Source organism: Parus major, chromosome 1, assembly GCF_001522545.3.
Source record: "Parus major isolate Abel chromosome 1, Parus_major1.1, whole genome shotgun sequence".
Lineage (NCBI taxonomy): Eukaryota > Metazoa > Chordata > Aves > Passeriformes > Paridae > Parus > Parus major.
This window is the reverse complement of record NC_031768.1, coordinates 7,359,982-7,372,871: the sequence shown is the minus strand read 5'-3', so window position 1 is coordinate 7,372,871 and position 12,890 is coordinate 7,359,982. Positions and strand designations below refer to the sequence as shown.

The 12,890-nt window shown below is 34.5% G+C and overlaps 1 protein-coding gene across 6 annotated transcripts in view; it reads left to right on the top strand.

The window, feature by feature from the left end:
* The window catches only part of USP9X (ubiquitin specific peptidase 9 X-linked), a 98,565-nt gene that overhangs the window by 43,108 nt on the left and 42,567 nt on the right, over positions 1-12,890 (top strand). For all 6 annotated transcript variants that reach the window (XR_004495906.1, XM_015625791.3, XM_015625782.3 and 3 more), the window contains exons 13-16: positions 181-317; positions 5,429-5,562; positions 9,622-9,709; positions 11,307-11,649. Coding sequence is in view for 5 of the 6 variants with exons in the window: in XM_015625791.3 (XP_015481277.1) it covers positions 181-317; positions 5,429-5,562; positions 9,622-9,709; positions 11,307-11,649 (702 nt within the window). In the remaining variant the exon portion in view is untranslated. The remainder of the gene's footprint in view (positions 1-180; positions 318-5,428; positions 5,563-9,621; positions 9,710-11,306; positions 11,650-12,890) is intronic.

Genomic DNA, 12,890 nt, shown 5'->3' with positions numbered 1-12,890 from the left:
CACACTGGTAGCTTCTACCACTAGTGCTGCTCAGATACTTCTGTTATGCTTTTATGCTTCAGAACTCAGATGATCCAGTATTTATTTGAGTTTGTGTGTTCTATCTTGGAAATAAAGAAGGAGAATTAGGATAGTTCTGCAGTATGCTTGATTTTTGATTATAAACTGCTGTTCTTTAAGGATCGAGATACACAAAAGATCCAGTGGATAGATCGTTTTATAGAAGAACTTCGCACAAATGACAAATGGGTCATTCCTGCACTGAAACAAATTAGAGAAATTTGCAGTTTGTTTGGTGAAGCACCACAAAACTTGAGGTAAGAATGGGATTCAGATAAAATTTTGTCTGTTAAGAGTTGGATGGGTTGGAATTTAATTTTTTTATTTTTTTTTTCCCAAGAGGTCAGGATGATCTAGGTAAAACCTGTGTTGGAAGGTGGGCTTGAGTTGGTTCTAGTGTGTATAAATAGTGTCTGAAAAATCAGACACCTAATTTTGCTAAGAGAGCATTAGCTGCTTCTTCATGCACATTTTTAATAATTTTTACAGTAATCTAGTGGAAAATCTGGGTTTCTTTTTCAGTTATTTATGGGCTTTTCTGTCTGACAATGGAATTAGCTAACAAAGCATAAATATGTTTTACGTGCCTATATGGCTGTATGAACACACATACATACACAAACATAGCCAGCCATCCCTTTTCTTTGATGATAAATTCTTGCAGGTCATCTTGTTCATACAATTAAAATCAAAGGTAACTTTGTGGTCTGGGAGAAATTCTCTACTGATTTTCTCTCCTCAATGGAATAGATTAGAAATGTGTGGAATTTGTTTTACTGGGATGGGTGGGTGTATTGGTTTGTTTTGTGGGGGATTAATTTGATGTTTGTTTCTGAAGGAAGAAATAATGAGAAGCCATTATCAGTTTGGGCTTCTTAAAGTATACATGATCATTTTAATTATTTTAGATGTCTTCTCAGTAAGAAAGATTGAGCCCCTAAGAGTATTTTTATCCACATCAGAATTTTTACAGACTCCTGAAAAATATTGTTATCAATATTATCAGTGTTCCACAATTGCTTTGTTTTAATTCTTGTAGCAGATAAAATATTCAAATCAACATTGTTATTACAGTTGGCTCACAAGAAGGATCACATCAGGAAAATTTGAGGAAAATAAGCCACAGTTTATACAACACTATCTTCTTACTGATACCATTTTCAGGAGCTGTGATAATGTTGCATTCCTTTTCTGGCTTTTCGAGTTTTCTTTATTCATTTAGTTTGCAACATACTTCTCAAATTTTCCATGTATTTTAATTCCTTACAGTTTTATGTTAATGATTGTGTGAGGTTTATCCAAAAAGGTCACAAAGTTTGCTGCTAATTCACAGAAAAGTCAGTTTTCTGTGTCTTGGAATCCTTAACGTTTTTCATGCTGTAAGATCTAGGCAAACCAAGCTACCTGGTTATTCAAGTTGAATGCTTTTAGCACATGTTTTAACAAAGATGCTTTGCTTTCAGTAATTAATTAATGAAGCACTTCAAGCATTCAAAGCACTGATTTAGGTTTCTGCTCTGAAGTAACCTTGGGAGGAACTGAACAACTTTCATTGTCGAAGTGTAGGTTTCCTGTATGGTCTACATACAGTTAAATGGTTTGAATCTCTCTCCTATTTTTTCTTTAATTTGACTATATCTTCCTCAGATTTTAGGGCAGTCTGCATTGAAGTATGTAATAGCACCTTATTTTTATGCAGAATTTGAAAATAATTATGGCAGGAAAGTGAACTTGGTATTGAAAGTTTTAATCAAGGAACTTAAAAACCCTTTGTTAGCAAGATACTGTTGAGGGAATTATTTTAGGTGGTATTACTACCCAGTGATTGGGAAATTAGCTGAGTAAAAACAATTTTGAGATAATCAGTTACTTTCCAGTCCTTTAAATTTTTTAATAATTTTTAATATTGATACAGTTTGGAAACTGTAATGCATGCATACAATACCTCTTCCTATCAGCTTAGCTTATCTGACTCAAAACTTTAACACTTTTCTAGAATTTGGAGTGAAAATAGGTCCAAACAGGTGTTTGTGATAACTGCCTCAAAAAAAGTCACAGAACACATTCTTTGTGCTGCTGTTTTGAGGTGGGCCAGCTGATTGGCACTGGCAATGGAAAGTTCAGTCCAGATCAGCAAGCAGTGCTGATTCTTGGCAAAAATCTGTATAAATTATCTTATGCCATTGGCACTGTAGAAATTCTTTTGAGGGGGAGGTTTTAATTGTTGCTAGTTATTCATGCAGTTGAACAGTGATGAATTGGTTATACAATTGCTGTGGCAAAATTTAGCTCCCTGACCACAAAGAAATGCTACATGTCAGGAAGTTCAGTTTAACCAGAATTGCAACAGAAAATAATATTTATCTAAGTACAAGGATTTTTGTGGGTACAAAGATGCTTATTAGTGCTTAGGAACAGTTGTCTTTATCATTTAATTCTATCTACATTGGATGGTAGAACCTCCTGTAAACCCGTATCAAATGCTTAAGTTGCACCTGAGCAGCAGAAGACCAGTCCAGTCTCTTAAATTACTTGTCCAGGAGAATTAACTGAACACTGAGAGTTCAGAGATTTCATAGTGCTTTAAGGCAACAGTGCTGCTTCAAGTCTCTTTCTAGCCTAAGTAGTAGAATTTGTGGGAATTGGTTGCTGTGATTTGGATTTAAGTCCAAATAATCTGCGCTCTTTTGCTGGTATATAACATTAGTTCAGTTAGCACAACTGTCATCTTCAAAAGCTGAGTTACGTATGTAGTATTATATTGGGTAAATTATATGTGCTGATAAATAATTATTTTTAATCCATTTAAATGAAGTTGTTTGGAATTTTGCCCTTGCCAGTTTGCCAGTATTTTTCTGACAAATAAGCTATGTCCTTTTTCATAATCCAAAATGCTTTGTCATCCCTTTCAAAAATGGTATTTTTAGTTTTTATACATTGACTTTCGGTATCCATTTAGTATAAACAGAATGAAAATATGAGTTTTGCTATTAACTTCAATTTTTCAAGCTCCTCAGTTATTGCGCATTAATGAGTGTCTAGTAATTAATGTGTAATAATATTAAAGGTTAAATGATTGTGTCCCAGTGGTTGCATCATGTTAGTCTAACCTTAGATGCTTAGGAAAAATTAAAAATTTTTTTTTAATGCTAGAAAACATGCTAACAGCTCTTGTCAGATCAGCTTTTTTATCTTTGCCTAAAGACAATCATTTTGCCTTTGAGTCCATCCTAGCAATGAATCAAAATAACATTGGAAGTGTTGCTCATGATCACTGTTATAACTCATAGCCTATATCTCTAGTTATTTAAATTATTATGCTTTTCAAAGTTGTTGCTAACCAAGATGGATCCATGTGCCAATGTACTGTTTGTGCATGTCGCTGAGAAGGTAGAGAAATAAAAAATACCTGGCACAGAACGTTGTAGTCTTCTACTGATAAAGCTTTGGTTTTGCTGTACTGTATAAGATGGATACAAATACATAATATTATGAATATAAATACACACTCCAATATCTCTGATTCCACAAAACACCCCATCTTGGTTTTGTTTGTTCCTTTAGTTGTTTGATCATATGTACTTCCCAGATAATCAGGCTTCTTATTTACTGTTACCCTTTGTGAATGCAGTTCTCTGTAGTGACATCTTGTGTAATCACTAAAATAGCCATCCAGTCTTCTGCTGGATTTGCTGCTGCTTTATTCTGAGTAAGGAGGTTGGTGGAGATGGAATGAAACATAATTAGAAAGTTTCTTAAAGTGAAAACAGAAAGTGTTCTGAATATATGAAGTCTTGTATGTTTTCTTTTTTTCATGCTTCCATCCATTTTGTTTTCTCTCTGACAGATGTCTAGGTACTTGGGTGTTTTTAACACAATTTTTGAAGTGTTTGAAGTGCCCCTTTCAAACTATTTTAGAAAATTCTGCATGTTTTGAAATTTAATCTTCTGAAAACCACAGAGTGCTTAGCAGGCCAAATTCTGTTGGTTGCAGATAACAAAATTATTGGCAGGGTGTTGATGGCTTCTGTCTTTTAAACCCAGATGGACACTGATCTTTGTCCAGTTAATCAATTTGTCTGTTGTTGTTACATCTACAGTGAAAATGTGGTTATCAGCTGCAAAGATCTCTGTCAGCTGATGCTGGAACTGGGATTTCTTGCCTTCCCCAATGTTCTCTAAAGGAGTGGCAGTACTGTGGAGTGCTGTAGGCCATGTAGTATGGACAGCCTCTTTCCCATGAAGGATGGGAATTCCTACTTGTAACCCACTCAGCTAATTCTGAGCTCTACTTGTTTAAGTGTTGAAAGAAAGGAGAACAATTTTGAAATCACCTCTTTCTTTCTTTAGGGCAGGCTATGGGATCAGCTGAGTGGCAATAAGGAATGCTGCTCTTCCTCCTGACACCCACATGTTTTCTTTTTTTCTCTTTTTATTGTGGAAGAACAGTACTGGTTTATGCAGTCAAGATCAGTGCTCTGATCTACAGCTGTTGGGACATTTTGAGAGTGCTCTGCAGAGGTGATGAGTCCCCAAGCTCTAGAATTTGATAATGCTCGTGGCATGTGGGTCTTGGACACAAGCTCTGTATTTTCTTTTCTGGTTTGCTTTTGTCATCTGAATAGTTCTAGTGTTGTTTAAGAGCAGCATTTTTGGTCAGGTCTTGATAATACACTTAACTTACAATCTAATTATTTATTTGGGATATTTTATTTCTTGAACTTTTCTGGGGGTTTTTAGGTTATATGCTCTGTGTAACAACTTTTTTTTTGCTTGTACATTTTTTCACATTATTCTTAGAAAAAAATCAGTACTGTTTTTAGGCTTTTTAAGTATTGAAATAATTGGTGACGCTTTTGGCTAGTGTACTTTAACTATGATATCGAGTTTTACTTGGTGTTTTAATGTTAAATATAGAAAAGAACATCAGATGGCTGTGGGAGAAACCAGGGTTACAGGTATTGTAGCTGTACTGTAGTTGAGGGTCTCTATTGTGCATTTTGGGCAGGTGTTTATTTCTCTTCTGTCTTGCTGCAGATAGCCTCCCTCCAGCACACTGAACTGCTCACATTGCTTTGATGTTTTCCATTCATATTGTAACCATATAATCCTCATAAATTAGCTGCTTTAGTGGCTGGTAAGAACTGTTGATATGTCAGAAGATATTAAAATATGTCAGGAACTTAATATGTCAGGAACTTAAAATATGTCAAGAACTTAATCAGAAACTTAAACTTAACTTGCTCTGTTTGAGATGTTGTAGGAGAATTTGGATCTTGCATTAAAGATATGTCTCTTAAATATATTTCTGAACTATTTAGTGCAAAGATTTCTTTCTTTTCCTCTAACACTTTTATTTCAATTTCAGTCAAACTCAGCGAAGTCCCCACGTATTTTACCGACATGACTTAATCAATCAACTGCAGCACAATCACGCCCTCGTTACACTGGTTGCAGAAAACCTCTCTGCCTATATGGAAAGCATGAGGCAGTATGCTAAAGGTGAGTTTTAATATCAAAGTTGCTTTGTGGAGTATTGGAGAATTCCAGCCGAAAATGGAGTTAAAAGTGAATTCCAATAATAAAATAACTATTGTTTAATTTTCAGGCATCTCTGGGGTTAATAGTGACTGGGTAAGAAAAGCTTAAAATACTAATTTTTTTCTTTTTTATAAATGAAAATATGTGTTTTGCAGCAGAATATGAGAAAGTGGCAGCCATTGTTTATCTGTGGATTAATAAAAATCATCTTTCACCTACTTAGGCTAGGGTAGTTATTTTTGTAGAAGGTTCTGGTACTTCTAGTTTTGAATTTTGAGGGCTCCTTTGAGAAGTTTTTTAACTATCTCAGTTTGCAGCCAATATTTGGAATTTGTCTGGGAGAAGGACTTCAAACCACAGAGATACCATTTCTTTTTCCTGTGTAGCTCCCACTTCTGTTCAGGCTCTCTCAACGTGTTTGTTATTAGCAGCACTTGGGCAGCACTTTGTGTTAGTAGTTTTGTAATTTAGGCTAAATCCATCCTTGATGATGAATTTACGCTCTTACTCTGGATTAACTTTTAGCTACTGAGGTAGAAGCATGGACATGAAGAACAGTGAACCAGGAAACTCAGTACACTGGACCACAATTCCATAAATACAAAATTATACCAACAGAAGTGAAACGAGATTTACACCCCTCCTTTCCCACCACTGACTTTACTGACTGGAATCAAAGACTATTCTACCCTGGCCTCACAACAGTCTGGCAGCTTATCTGTCTGTGTGTGTGTATGTATTTTGTATAAAAGATATCCAAAATACATACTTGAGGACTTGTGTAAATAGCGGTGCTCTGTGAAGATGGTCACTTCATCAAGGTGTAGGCCAGTGTGAATTACATTCAGTTATTATTAAATCTACATACTGCAGCTGTATTTCTCTGTTCAGTTATACAGTTTATAGTGGGGGGGTTTACCCTAATTTAAGTTTCTTAACTAATGATAGCATTGCACTAATTAATGTTAAAATAATACTAAGTTATGTGGTCTGTTATCACTATTAGTGTAGGAACTATTTTTAATTTATCTTGCTTTTTAACTCTCAAGTCAAAAGGTCATTTTTGGAAATATTGTTTACCTATCAAATTGTTGAGGGCAGAAGAATTTGGCTGATGTCTTGCAAGATCTTTTTCCTTTCCCAAAAACCAGCGTGGCCCTGACCCTCCCCAGCTGTAGTGACTCAGTTAAGCAGGACTACGAACATCTTCAGTGCAATAGGAATTACAAGTGTGTAAAGGGTTTAAATTTAATCTAATTACAAAGCAATTAATTGCTTTCTTGAGATGAAACTGCTGTAGATCTTCTCATTTGTAACAGAGTACAGATGAATAGCAGATGAATAATAGTGTGGCGTTTTTTATTAGGTGCTTTATTACATTATTCAGGGCAACCTGGAAATCTTCCTTGTGTTCCAGATACAAAAACTTGTGCAAAAACTCTTCAATTTTCAGTTTTATATACTAAATAGAGCAGAAAATAGAGTACTGAGAAGTTTGTCTTCCATGCCTTCATGGAGGGGGAGAAAATATGCCAGGGGGCCATATAGATGAAAGGGAATAAATGAAAGCAGAAAAAAGAAGATGATGCATCTGAAGACAGAAGGAACTGGAAGCTGTAGAAGCTTCTAAGCTTGGCTGGAGAAGGTGAATGAGACAAAGGGGGAAAATTCAAGGCAAAGATCCAAACAGCACAGGTCAAACAAATGCCATAGAAATAAAAAATCCAGTTGTTGACAGATATTCTTGGCATTTCACACAGCAATTACTATGTAATTTGGATATTTTAATTAATTTTGAATTTGCCATATATTTGTTTTCCTTGAAGTCTTCCCTAATTGTTTTCAGTGATGGAGAACAGTGTTCCTATTCTTCTGTTACTCACTAATGCATAGAGTTTTCTGGGATACTCCCCTTTCATATGTTTGCCTTTTTAAGGTTAAAGAGAAGCCTAATCTATGTTTCTGAATTTTTTCCTTGCTCTGTGATTTTCCCTTCTATTGAACTCATCCTTTCTTCAGCTCTACAAAATCCTCCGTGAGATGAGACAACTGCTCTTGGATTTTGTAGTCCTGAAAGAGGTCACAGTTTCATCTTTCAATGATTTATATAAGTTCTTCTGAAAAATTTTAAAGATTGCTTGTCAATTCTCCTTTATTTCTGTTTTATTGCTGTAATAAAAAAATCTAAAATGTTAGTTAAATGGATTTGTAGAAACTTTACCGTATGATCTTCTGTGTGTTTATCATATACTTAAATTTTCAACCGTTGTTTTCTGCTCCTGTATGTAAGAGGAATTTTTAAGGAGATTGCACTTAGACTTGCTGTGGGATGTACAGAGTAGAAAATAAATCTGGGAGATGTAGAAAGAACGTGATCTAGAAAATATTTAGGAAAGTGGATTTTTTTTGTCGTTCAGAGTTTTTCAGAATTCTGAAGTACATCCACACTGCCTTTGTGCAGCCGGCTGGTTTTGAGTTCTCCTGTCATCACCATTATTGATGTTGTGTCTGTGAATTAAACTCTAGTCAGGAAGTAAAAGCCCAGATATTCCCTACAGTGAAAATAAATGAACACCACTACCTCCCCCTCAACAAATCAAAATCAAACAAAAACCCCACCCACAACCCCCAACACTTCAAGTAATCAATTTTAATTTCTCTGCAATATGCTTATCCACCATGATTTTTTTTTTCTGCTGGAGACATAGCGTATTTTACTGGTTTTCTACTTCTAATTCTTAAATAATTTTTGTTCACATACTTTGATATTATTTCCTCAGATTATTTTTTCACATTTCTCCTTTTGCCAATTGTTAATTTATGATAATTTTATGAAGGTTATAATTTAAATTTTGAGGATTTTTGATGAACATAATGTCTTCAGTTTTGCAGCCATTACTGGTTTTCTGTTTTTCCTATCACTCAATATTTAAGGTAGTGCACCTTTTACACTTGGATATAGAGAGGAGTATTTATGACAATTATTTTTCTCTTTATTTTGAAACACTGATTTACTTCTTTATCCCCCCTGCTTAATATAATGGGAGATACTGATTTTCAGCTTTGAAGATAAATTTTAATATTAGTCTTGATGTTGTCATGAGATGGTCTACAATGGCTGGGTCACCTTGGTTAAAGGCAGTCTGTACATCTTTGCAAATAAGAAATATAGCATTAATTAGTTTATAATGGAGCTGTCATAATGAATATGTGTCATGATGAAATACTGCAAGTACAGATGAAGGGAATGCAAGTGCAGATCTAGACTGTATCTCTTTAATTAAAAAAATCTAAACAGCAGCCAACCACCAAGCACAACCACAGCAAAACCATGTTCCTATGAACAAAATTGCTGTTTGTTAAGAAAATATTGTGTGGAACTTGGACAAAATGGAGGTAAAAGTTTGACTTCATGCTTTATTTTCAAAAGACTTCTCTTTCAAGCTTGTCAGTATTACAGGCATTTGGGGTTTATGTTTGGAAACTTGTAGTAAATAAATTGTCTTATACTTTCTTCCTCTGAGTGATGTTGTGTGCATAGCTATGTATAAAGGTCATAGGGAATCTCTTTTCTTTGGAAAAGATGCTGTGTAACAAAACTAAAGCATCCTCAGAAAAAAAGCAATAGATAATTAAGTTATATGCTTGGTATTATATATATCTATTTTCAGCTGATTTCTGACCTCACACTGACTACTTGAAAGTAGGAAAAATTGATTTGAATAAGTGCAAGTTCTTAATTGTTCTGTAACACTTGAGTTATACTGAACAGTGAGGACATCTGAGTATCTGCACATATTTTGTTTGTTGATTTGATTACAGACCTCAGTAGTCTGTGCCTGTGCTCAGCTTAGGAAGAAGCATTAACTGGTAGCTGACTGCTGAAAACTTTTGATACACCTCACTGAAAATGTACTGGGTTTGGATTATATTCAGAGTAACATGTCTTCAAACACATCCTGTCTTCTGGAGTCAGCATCACTTTTCTGGATGTTGTCTAATGAAATGTTTTCTTTGCAGAGCATGGTGAATATGATCCTCAAACTGTGAGACCAGGAAGCCGATACAGTCATGTGCAGGAAGTACAGGAGCGGCTTAATTTCTTACGGTGAGTTTTAACTTGAACATTTGTTTAACTTCTATAAGAATATATTGAATGCTTTTAAAAGAAAAAACCCTTTGCATTTCTTTCTCTTCTATAGCTTTAATTTCTTTTATTAACTTCTTTCAAAACTCAGATGCAAAAATACACAGAATGTTTTTGATTTGGGCTGGGATTTTTTTCCTGGAGGGCTTCTATGCTACGGTTGGAATATTCAAATAAAGTTTATTAGAATCTTTGGACTCCAAGGCTCTGAGTCTGCACTAAGATTTGTATTTTTTCCTTTCTGTGTGCAGAGCCATACTAACTTAAATATAGTGTGTAGTGGATGCAGTTGCATTCCTATTGGGGTAACTTATTTTAAAATTTAAAATATTCCAAGAAGGAATATGGCCATGTGTCCTTACTTGTATCACACCAGATTTAAATCCATGATCATAAATTGACATGACTTTTGTCAGTCACTGATATTGTGTTGTTAGCAATGGAGCCCTAGAAAGAAAGTGCAATAAAAAACTTAACTTGGTTTATATTGGCCAGTTCCTGTTAGAGTAAAATAAAAAAACCCCAGGGGTTCTCTGCTCATCATAGAGCAGAATGTTGATGCTTTTTAGGCTAAGTCTCTCTCAACTTCTTCCTACCCGGCTTTAACCTTTTTTAGATGAGTAAAAATATTTGAATTGTCAAGTTCTGAACTATTTTTCTTTGTTTTCTAAGGGATATTTTCTTTTATTTTTTAAAATTTTACTAAGAATTTTCATTAAATAAGCTAAAGTGTTAAGTGTTTAATGAAATTATACAGTAGCATATGGATAGCACACTTAATGTATCATTCCTGCATGTTAAAAATTGTAACTTCCTTAGATTTAAGTTCACTGTTTATTAATGTACAGAAATTTATGAAGTTATATGGATGTCAAATTTAGAATATGTATGTAGCAATTTCTGAAAAGCAGTGCCATAACTCAGTCCCTGATTTATTTTATGTAAAAAAAATTTGCATCATATGAATTATTCTAAAGAATTTTGTTTATCACTTGTTCCTCCTGAAACATCCTTAGTGTTAGTTCTCAGAACTGAAATTCTTAGTAACTGTTTCATAATAACTGAACACAAAGGAAAAACTTGCTTAAAGAAAAGGAAAAATTTCCAGTTCATTGATTTCTGCTTCTGGCTCTGCTCCATGCTATTGATAACTTTTTTGTAATTTTGCTAAAGCAAGTGTTAAAAGATAATGAATGATTGCAGAATTAATTTATTCTCATATGTTGTGACTTGATTTTTAAACTAAACAGTTTATATTAGGAAATGTGCATTTCTTTGTATATAAAATGTAAACAATGCTTGGTATTTTTGTATAAGGTGCTTTTTTACTGAATTTTGTTATTTTTTTGTTTGGAATATAAAGTACTGATCCATTCAAACTTACTAACATATCATGGGGCTAATTATGAATGGAGTGATGATGTAAATAAAGTTTTTATACTTGTGATATATATGTGTATAATATGCATATCCAACTTTGTGCCTGTACTTTTTACTGAATTGTAACTCTGGATGTCTCTTAGACAGTGCTGTTAATTGTCTCTTTGTTTTGCTCAAGATTTTTATTGAAGGATGGTCAGCTGTGGCTCTGTGCCCCTCAGGCGAAGCAAATATGGAAGTGTTTAGCTGAAAATGCAGTTTATCTTTGTGATCGCGAAGCCTGTTTTAAATGGTATTCCAAACTAATGGGGGATGAACCAGACTTAGACCCTGACATTAATAAGGACTTCTTTGAAAATAATGTGCTTCAGCTGGATCCTTCCCTATTAACAGAAAATGGAATGAAATGTTTTGAACGTTTCTTCAAAGCTGTGAACTGTCGAGAAGGAAAGCTAGTAGCAAAGAGACGAGCCTATATGATGGATGATCTGGAATTAATAGGATTAGACTACCTTTGGAGGGTGAGTTAATTGAAGGAAGCATCTGAAAGGTTAAGTGCTAAGACTTTCGCAGTCACTTTATGTGTAAGTTATTAGTAATGTACTGAAATTACAAAAATCTACTTTTTTCAAGTAAATGCATGGCTCTTGGCTCCACTGTCTTCCCAGCAAATATGCAAGTTGGTAACTTTGCAGACTGATGTTTAATGGAAAGCTATCTGAAACATAAGTATATTTATGTATGTCATGAAATTAAAAATTTGCCTATACTGTTGAAGAAGAAAAGATCCTTCCAGGTGTTTTATGTAGATTTCTCCTTTTTTTCACATGCACATTATAATAAAGCTTTGTTTCATGCACTATGCAAGCTATTCCATGGCATTCCTTCTAGTGTGGTAAACTGGAGTGATTCTAGATCAGACCAGGTGATCACTGGTCTGATTCTTCCTCTTATAACCACAACCTTTTGGCTAAACATGGTGGTTTTTAGGATCTGTAGATTCCATGTAATCACCTATTCTTTATATACAGACTCTTATTTTTCAGTAGGAAGGTGGAAGCTTCCTGAAGCTTGCCAAATCTGTTGGTGAAAACCATCAGTATCTGAACTGTAACCTAATTTTTTCAGTGTATTTCTAGCTCTGAAGAGCTGCCTTAGAGCCCACAGTGGTGCACTGTGACGTGATTTTCATTGCTTTGTGTTTGTAAAATGTGTACAGCAGCAGTGTTCAGTAATTTTGATTGTAGCTTGTTGAAGGGTTGGGTATTTTAATTTATTATTATTTATTATTATTTTTTTATTATTTATTATTATTATTTTATTTATTTTTATTTTTTGGGTATTTTATAACTAAAACCAAAGTAGATCCCAATTTTTATACAAATAAGTTCACGTGGTGTTTGCGAACAGAGTCCCCACAGAATGTTCGCATGTTTTTGTTTTGGGAATCAGCTTTACTCTGATCAGCATGACAAAACTCAAAAAGCTTCAGCTCAATTCCCTGCAGGGGTTGTCTGTAAAATCTTCTGTCAGACCTGGCATCTAGTAATTAAAATTTAGATTATATGGTTAGAAGCAGAATTCATTTGCTTGTCCCCGTTCCACCATTCACAGACATTTAAGTACTTGAAAATTCTGTCTGGTGACGCAGATTGTTGGAGCATCTGAAGAAGCTGATTTCTTATTCTCTGAAACAAGAGAAAATTTGGAATATTGTGTGAACATAAACATATGAACGCTACTTTTACTCTGTTTATAGAAA